The 9,568-nt window shown below is 39.0% G+C and overlaps 1 protein-coding gene across 4 annotated transcripts in view; it reads right to left on the reverse strand.

The window, feature by feature from the left end:
* The window catches only part of unkl (unk like zinc finger), a 79,682-nt gene that overhangs the window by 20,650 nt on the left and 49,464 nt on the right, over positions 1-9,568 (reverse strand). For 2 of the 4 annotated variants that reach the window (XM_033040931.1, XM_033040933.1), the window contains 4 exons: positions 9,369-9,408; positions 9,220-9,293; positions 5,848-5,913; positions 3,981-4,146 (listed from right to left, as the gene is read on the reverse strand). In XM_033040931.1, the coding sequence (XP_032896822.1) occupies positions 3,981-4,146; positions 5,848-5,913; positions 9,220-9,293; positions 9,369-9,408 (346 nt within the window). Of the gene's footprint in view, positions 1-3,980; positions 4,147-5,847; positions 5,914-9,219; positions 9,409-9,568 lie in introns of all 4 variants that reach the window. The other 2 variants (XM_033040932.1, XM_033040930.1) reach the window with 2 other exon arrangements.

The following is a 9,568-nucleotide window of genomic DNA, read 5'->3' on the forward strand; positions in this document are numbered from 1 at the left end:
TAAGGAAAAGAAGAGGAGGGCAATTGTAATAGGGGACTCTATAGTCAGGGAGTCGGATAGGCGATTCGGTGGACGCAGACAGGAGACCCGGATGGTAGTTTGCCTCCCTGGTGCCAGGGTCAGGGATGTGTCTGAACGTGTCCAAGAAATCCTGAAATGGGAGGGAGAGGAGCCTGAGGTTGTGGTACATATAGGTACCAACGACATAGGTAAAAAAAGAGAAGAGGTCCTGAAAGAAGAATTTAGGGAGTTAGGTAGAGAGTTAAGGAGAAGGACGGCAAAGGTAACAATCTCAGGATTACTGCCTGTGCCACGCGACAGTGAGAGTAGGAATGGAGCGAGGTGGAGGATAAATGAGTGGATGAGGGACTGGTGCAGTGGGTATGGATTCAAGTTTCTGGATCATTGGGACCTCTTTTGGGGAAGGTGTGACCTGTACAGAAAGGACGGGTTGCACTTGAACTCGAGGGGGACCAATATCCTGGCGGGGAGATTTGCAAAGGCTACTGGGGAGACTTTAAACTAGTATGGTTGGGGGGAGGGACTCAAATTGGGAAAGCTAGCAGTCAGTGTGTGAGGCAGGAGGCAGAGAATGGTAGCACTCTGACCCAAAATGTAGAGGAGAGAGAAGAAAAAGACAATAAACAGAGAATAAGAGAGGGTGGGTTTCTTAAATGTGTATATTTTAATGCTAGGAGCATTGTAAGAAAGGTGGATGAACTCAGAGCCTGGATTGACACCTGGAAGTATGATGTTGTGGCGATCAGTGAAACATGGTTGCAGGAGGGTTGTGATTGGAAACTAAATATTCCAGGATTTCATTGCTTCAGGTGTGATAGAATTGGAGGGGCAAGAGGTGGAGGTGTTGCATTGCTTATCAGGGAAGATATTACAGCAGTGTTTTGGCAGGATAGATTAGAGGGCTCGTCTAGGGAGGCTATTTGGGTGGAACTGAGAAATGGGAAAGGGGTAGCAACACTTATAGGGGTGTATTATAGACCGCCAAATGGGGAGCGAGAATTGGAAGAGCAAATATGTAAGGAGATTGCAGATATTAGTAGTAAGCACAAGGTAGTGATTGTGGGAGATTTCAATTTTCCACACATAGACTGGGAAACACATTCTGTAAATGGGCTGGATGGGTTGGAGTTTGTAAAATGTGTGCAGGATAGTTTTTTGCAGCAATACATAGAAGTACCTACTAGAGAAGGAGCGGTGCTGGACCTCCTGTTAGGAAATGAGACGGGTCAGGTGGCAGAGGTATGCGTTGGGGAACAGTTCGGGACCAGTGATCACAATACCATTAGTTTCAATATAATTATGGAGAGTGTCAGAACCGGACCTAGGGTTGTGATTTTTGATTGGAGAAAGGCTAACTTTGAGGAGATGCGAAAGGATTTAAAAGGAGTAAATTGGGACATTTTGTTTTATGGGAAAGATGTGGAAGAGAAATGGAGGACATTTAAAGGTGAAATTTTAAGAGTACAGAATCTTTATGTCCCTGTTCGGTTGAAAGGAAATAGTAAAAATCGGAAAGAGCCATGGTTTTCAAGGGAAATTGGACACTTGGTTCGGAAAAAGAGGGAGATCTACAATAATTATAGGCAGCATGGAGTAAATGAGGTGCTTGAGGAGTATAAAGAATGTAAAAAGAATCTTAAGAAAGAAATTAGAAAAGCTAAAAGAAGATATGAGGTTGCTTTGGCAAGTAAGGTGAAAGTAAACCCAAAGGGTTTCTACAGCTATATTAATAGCAAAAGGATAACGAGGGATAAAATTGGTCCATTAGAGAGTCAGAGTGGACAGCTATCTGCAGAGCCAAAAGAGATGGGGGAGATATTGAACAATTTCTTTTCTTCGGTATTCACCAAGGAGAAGGATATTGAATTATGTGAGGTAAGGGAAACAAGCAGAGTAGCTATGGAAACTATGAGATTCAAAGAAGAGGAAGTACTGACACTTTTGAGAAATATAAAAGTGGATAAGTCTCCAGGTCCGGACAGGATATTCCCTAGGACATTGAGGGAAGTTAGTGTAGAAATAGCAGGGGCTATGACAGAAATATTTCAAATGTCATTAGAAATGGGAATAGTGCCGGAGGATTGGCGTGCTGCGCATGTTGTTCCATTGTTTAAAAAGGGGTCTAAGAGTAAACCTAGTAATTATAGACCTGTTAGTTTGACGTCAGTGGTGGGCAAATTAATGGAAAGGATACTTAGAGATAATATATATAAGCATCTGGATAAACAGGGTCTGATTAGGAACAGTCAACATGGATTTGTGCCTGGAAGGTTTGACTAATCTTCTTGAATTTTTTGAAGAGGTTACTCGGGAAATTGATGAGGGTAAAGCAGTGGATGTTGTATATATGGACTTCAGTAAGGCCTTTGACAAGGTTCCTCGTGGAAGGTTGGTTAAGAAGGTTCAATGGTTGGGTATTAATGGTGGAGTAGCAAGATGGATTCAACAGTGGCTGAATGGGAGATGCCAGAGAGTAATGGTGGATGGTTGTTTGTCAGGTTGGAGGCCAGTGACTAGTGGGGTGCCACAGGGATCTGTGTTGGGTCCACTGTTGTTTGTCATGTACATCAATGATCTGGATGATGGTGTGGTAAATTGGATTAGTAAGTATGCAGATGATACTAAGATAGGTGGGGTTGTGGTTAATGAAGTAGATTTTCAAAGTCTACAGAGAGATTTATGCCAGTTGGAAGAGTGGACTGAAAGATGGCAGATGGAGTTTAATGCTGATAAGTGTGAGGTGCTACATCTTGGCAGGACAAATCAAAATAGGACGTACATGGTAAATGGTAGGGAATTGAAGAATGCAGGTGAACAGAGGGATCTGGGAATAACTGTGCACAGTTCCCTGAAAGTGGAATCTCATGTAGATAGGGTGGTAAAGAAAGCTTTTGGTGTGCTGGCCTTTATAAATCAGAGCATTGAGTATAGAAGTTGGGATGTAATGTTAAAATTGTACAAGGCATTGGTGAGGCCAATTCTGGAGTATGGGGTACAATTTTGGTCGCCTAATTATAGGAAGGATGTCAACAAAATAGAGATAGTACAGAGGAGATTTACTAGAATGTTGCCTGGGTTTCAGCAACTAAGTTACAGAGAAAGGTTGAACAAGTTAGGGCTTTATTCTTTGGAGCGCAGAAGGTTAAGGGGGGACTTGATAGAGGTCTTTAAAATGATGAGAGGGATAGACAGAGTTGACGTGGATAAGCTTTTCCCACTGAGAGTAGGGAAGATTCAAACAAGGGGACATGACTTGAGAATTAAGGGACAGAAGTTTAGGGGTAACATGAGGGGGAACTTCTTTACTCAGAGAGTGGTGGCTGTGTGGAATGAGCTTCCAGGGAAGGTGGTGGAGGCAGGTTCGATTTTATCATTTAAAAATAAATTGGATAGTTATATGGACGGGAAAGGAATGGAGGGTTATGGTCTGAGCGCAGGTATATGGGACTAGGGGAGAATACGTGTTCGGCACGGACTAGAAGGGTTGAGATGGCCTGTTTCCGTGCTGTAATTGTTATATGGTTTATATGGTTATAACATTAATATAATATCAAGGGGGGTGTTTGTGAATGTTTCTCAAGCGTTTGGAATTTTCTACCCCAGAATTACAGTGGTGCAGTCACTGAATATATTCAAGGCAGAGATTGGCATACATTTAAAGTACAAAAGAATCAAGTATGTAGAGAGTGTGAATAAATGTTGTTAAAGCCAACAAAGGGTCATGGTCATTGGCAAAACAGGCAGGAAGGCGTTCACTGGCCCTACTCCTTATTATGTTCCAGCAGAGTTTGCTGTACACGGCGAGAAAGTTACTGAAGTTCAGTCAATACTATATCAATATCCGACAATTCAGTACAATCAGATGAAAAATCATTCTCTTGTAATAACAGATTTTGACTACCACAAATCACTTTCAGGGTTCTGTAAAAACATCAATTTATGTTATAATCAGCACTTACCAATTACTGATTCTACTGTATTGCTAGCAGGGTAAAATGGGACTGCTTTGGCATTCATTGTTGATAAAGTGGAGGGAGATGAAGTATCAGATCCAATACTAGATGCCAAACTAGATGTTATACTGCTTGCTAGTGGATTTACCACTGAAAATACATTTAAAAGATTCTGCAAGGAACAAACATTTGATTAGAACATATTTAACAAATGTTTTTTACCAACAGCATTTACTAACAGCTCCATTGTAAATAAAGCATAATGTTAAACCAATAAAATCCATTACATTCAGTTTTTTGAAACAGTTCAGGAACGGTTGGATTGGCTGGGCTCATTTCCACTTGGGGATTAAAAGAGCAATAAGAGACTTCATTGAAGCAATATGGAACGCAAGGGGAAAATCAGGATCTGCTAACAATTTGCTTTTCTTGCTAGCATACAGGAAAACTGCTCTGACAAAGATTCCTCGACCTGAAACATTAACTGTTTCTCTTCCTGCAGATGTGGTCTGACTGCTGAGTGTTTCCAGCATTTTCTGATTTTATTTGAGATCCCAAAGGTTCTTGAAAAAGTAAAGGTGGAGAGGATGTTTGGGAGACGATAGAAGTCGGGTCACTGTTTAAAAATAAGGAACCATTCATTTAACACATAGATGAGGCAACTTTGTCTTTCCTTTCTAGAGGGTTGTGTGTTTAAGGGAATCTTCTTGAAAAGAGCAGTGGAAGAGTTTTCAAATATTTTTAAGGCAGGGGTAGATAAATTCTTGATGAGCAATGTTTTGAAAGGTTACCAGAAGTAGACAGGACTACAGAATTGAGGTTAAAATCAGATTAGCCACGATCTTAAATTGTGATTGGCTCAAGGAATTCAAACCTAATTCTAATCCATGTAGTTGCATGGAATATGGACAGGCCACGTGAATAGATATATAGAGGGATTGGTTCACCAGATGGACCTCGCGGGGTTGGCAGGTTGGTCGTATGAGTACAGATTAAGCAGTCTGAATCATGTTCAGAAAAATGAGTAATAATATCAGAAACACATATTTTGTTTTGTACATGGATCACTAGAGTATATGCCGATGTGTTGTTTTCCCAGTCTGGGGTGCCTAGAAGTAATGTTAATGTTAATAATTTTTTGGATATCAAGGGAATCTAGGGGTATCAGATTAATGAAGAAATGATTTGCAGAGGTGACAAAAGTCTGCCAATCTTTTGAATGGTTGAGCAAAATTTTAAAAATGCCAGATACCTCCATTATACAAGCAGAGTTCATAAAACACTTGGTGTCATCCTTGCAGAATTAAAATCTCAAGCAGCATTGTGAAAATTCATAAACTACACTGGGATAAAATTTTCTAAGGAAAAAAATCGACAGCTGGATAATTTCCATGTTAAAAACAATTCACCAACTCACTAACCCCTACCGCAACTGCTCATTTTAGAAGATAGACAAGATCAGGGCTGGCTGAGACAGTGCTCATAAGATTGACTACTTGAGGGTTGCCAGTTATCGAGACTGTGGGGATGAAAAAGTGGCAGCGGATAGTTAGAATTATTGCAACTCTTGCTGGTTTCCCGTGCGAATATTCAATAAATGCATTATTAGTAAAATTAAAATAAGTTTAGATAAATGTAGATGAAATGTTTTTTTAATTGGAAAATGTCCAATCAAAATCTCAAAGAGCAAGGTGACTGTAATGGCTATGTAAACACTAAATTAAATTGAAACAAATATATTTGACACTCTTGTGATGGCCACTCATTTTTATGCACTTGATGGCAAGCCAACAAAGAACATTGTTAATAAGACCCAACTAATTTTTGGAAAATCATTGAAGTTGAAAATTAGCTTTAAATTTCTCTCACTCACCTGTTTACTATCATGCTCATTCAATTTCTGGTTATTTTCTAGTGTTTGGCTCTTATGTTGCTTTGCCTGCGAGTAAACAAACTAACTTAAGCATTTCTGTTTCAACTAAAATATCTCATTCTTTCACTGATATCTGCTTTCATCAGTACTTGATACTCCTTCCCCACTCTTGTTATAGTTCAGCAACCGTGCATGCTAATCGTCTCTGGAAAGGGTAGTTTTGCAGTAATCATTTCAGTAAACAAATGGAAGATATTAGCACTATTACTTCAATGCGACTAGCAAGCATCTAAAATTACTACACTAATCTTACTGCATCCACTTATGTGCACGCAACACATGTAAAGGGTCGGGGGAGAAATGAACAACACCTTTCAAACTTTCTGGATTGCCTATTGATCCATAAATGTTTCCATTTATCTGAAAAATAAAGTTAATCTGAGATCTCAACTGCTCTTAGCCTTCAGTTTGCCTGCTCACAGGCAACCTATAAGCTCTTGTTATTTTGGTGCAAGATGAAAAATCCTGGTGCGTGTATTAGACAAAGGTACTGCTCTAAATAATGACGGCTTCTTAAGTGGAATTGTTATGGTGGAAGTGGGGTTATGGCAGACAGAGCAAATCTGACCTACTGTGCAATTCCTAGCTATTTGGATAGATGTCAGCATTTAGATGGACTACAGTGCAGATCAATTTACTGCTCACTGCAGGAATATCTATGATGCACAGGAATGTTAAAATGAGCAGATTGTTGCAGAGAAACAACAAAAGATTATTGCCGAAACATAGAAACAAGCAACTGCAGAGGTTTAAAAAATAGGACAAAATGCTGGAGTAACTCAGTGGGTCAGGCAGCATCTCTGGAGAACATGGATGGGTGACAGTTCAGGTCAGGACCCTTCTTCAGGCTGACAAAACATTATTGTCAATGCATACTGTTTAAAACTTTTCTTCAAATCACCATCAGTGTCCCCAAAACATCTGGGGATCTTTGTTCAGAGTTGAACTCGCCACTAAACAAGTTCCATGATCTTGTAACATTTAAGTGAAATACACTATACCTCTGCAAGTCCATATAACTGAGACTTAAATTATCAAATGCTTACATTTAAAATGCAGGGTCAAAATAGCTCTAAACTGTCAGATCATAGGCAAGAAACATGTTGCACTTTATGGAATTGTGGTGCGTAGAAACTGAATGGGCTTAGCTGGGGTGGCCAGCCTTTATTGCAGTCTCCAATTGTCCGGCAGATAATTGTTGGGAATCAGAGCAGCCTTTGTGATAAAGATACCAAGTTTCACGATTTTGATTGAAATAAAAAAAATCGATAAAATTCCAGATCATGATATTGTACAGGTGTCAAGGGTTATGGGGAGAAGGCAGGAAAATGGGATTAGGAGGCATAGATCAACCTTGATTGAATGGTGGAATGAACTCGATGGGCCGAATGGCCTAATTCTACACCTATAACTAGGTATGTTGCAAAGCCTACCTGAAGCGTCGCTGAAAATCTGTCGCTGCGGGTGTGCGCGATTTTGGCGCCGTTTAGAGGGGGGCGGGTTTAAAACGCGATTTTCTCTAGGCTGTTCAAATCGAAGATGTTCAGCCTAGTTAATTATTAACGAAAAATCGCTGGAAGACCCCGTCGCAAAAGCTATTATTAGTTTTAAAGGCCTCGTATAATAGTTATAGTAGTTTAAAAATCAATCTCTAAACCCGCGACCACCGGCAGCTGTCAGGGTCGCATAGAGCAAATAACAGAAGGTATGCTGCTTATTTTTACATTAAAAAGGGCTTCTTAAGATCCCTTTATACAAAGTTTAATATTGCGAGTAGCTCATTCTGGGCCCATTATATCCCGCAGTATTTTTCTGGGCATTTGGGGGCACAAATCTAGCGCAATGTGAACGTTCTAAACCAGCGCGTTCACAGGAACCCACTAGAAAGCTGATTTAAAATGGACTTTAATTTACAGCAATTGAACACTAAATTCCTTCCATTTGGCCTATAAATTAATGTAAATGAGATTTAAAAATCATGTTTTATTGTGAATTATTTATGAATATTATTTGGACACTTAGGCTATTTAAAAATGTTAATCATTTATTAAGAAATGGATAGATATTTAGATCTAGTAATTGAAGTTTGAAATTAGCTACACTTGGGTAACTAACTAATTATATGCTTTAATTTCAGGTCATCCAAGTAAGATTATTTTATATTTGTTTCAGAATGGTTCAATCTACGATAACTGAAAATTTCATTCAGTTCTCTTAATTTTTAAGAAGGTTATGGACTTTTGACTGTCCACGATCACAGCTTTTTTGTTATGTCCATAGAAAATCAATAGGGAACAAGATGTTAATTTCCGAGTATGAAAATGGCCATAACTTTTTAAATACTTGAGATATGAAAGTGAATTAGGTGTCAAATTAAACTTCTTTTTATGCTTTATCTGATGGGATAAATTACAGACTTGATTTTTTAAATCTCAAAATGTTGTAACATTGCTACTATAACTTGTGAACGTACTACTTGAAGGAGAATTTGAGTTTGTGTTTCTATGCATTTCATTCACTGGTCCTTCCAAGAAGTAACGGTTGCTGTCAAAGAAGACTAAATGAGTTGTTGGATGCATGTTGCAGCAGCAGCATCATAGTGCAGCTGAAATGCAATGATGGTGGATGGAATTAATGTTTAGAATGGAAGATAGATATCTATCAGCCTGGATGTTTTCAATTTTGAGATGTTGTGGGAACTTGTATTCACATGACTGAGTTAATCTTTCTCATCTTTGGTAGCTCAGGATGATGAACTTTCTGGAAATAGTTTTGGGCTCACACTCAGCCGCTTGTTATTTAGCTCTTCAAATCTGAATGTTGCCCAGCTGCACAAAGCCAAGGCTTGTACCATTTTATGAGAATTTATGGATAAAACTGTGGCTTCCATTAAACAGTCATGGATAAAGTAGTTGAGTGTTAGCTGGGCAATGACCTTTCAACAATGCACAGTAGTTTAAATAACTGGTTTCCAAAAACCAAAATCATATTTTATGCTATATATGAACAATGCAGCGTTTTCCCTTGCTTCCCATTCACATCAATATTACTAAGGCTCTTTGCTGCCACTCTTTCTCAAATGTTGCCTTGATGTCAAGGGCAGTTAGTTTTATCTCGTCCCAGAGAATTAGGTACTTTTGTCTACGATTGGACCAACATTGTAATGATGCCAGAACTAAGAGTTCCTGATGGACTCAAATTTGAACACCTGTTAATAGGTTACTGCAAACACAAAATGGGAAAGACCAAGATTGGAAAATGATTAATCCTTAACCCCATTCATATTGCAGTTATTTTTTGTATAAAAGTTACCTGATCTTCTCGTTCAAAGCCCGGTGCTTTTGGATACGTAGATGTTGGTGATGAAACACTTGATGTTGCAGCATCTGAACATAAACTACTGTTAGTAAAATATTTGCATCCACTTAGTGGCCCAACAGGATACAATGAACTGTTACTACCTGAACTTGACGTAACCGTAGGGCTGCTTGATGATGAAACCTGGATTGGGAAAACCATACAAAACAAAATAAACACACAATTTGTTCATAACTAAGTCATTTACCAACATGTTGACAGACACATTAAAATAACTTAAGTGCACTTTTCAATTCAGAAAAAAAAACTTTTTTTTTTTTTTTTTTAATAAACCCCAAAACAT

Source organism: Amblyraja radiata, chromosome 22 (genome assembly GCF_010909765.2).
Source record: "Amblyraja radiata isolate CabotCenter1 chromosome 22, sAmbRad1.1.pri, whole genome shotgun sequence".
Lineage (NCBI taxonomy): Eukaryota > Metazoa > Chordata > Chondrichthyes > Rajiformes > Rajidae > Amblyraja > Amblyraja radiata.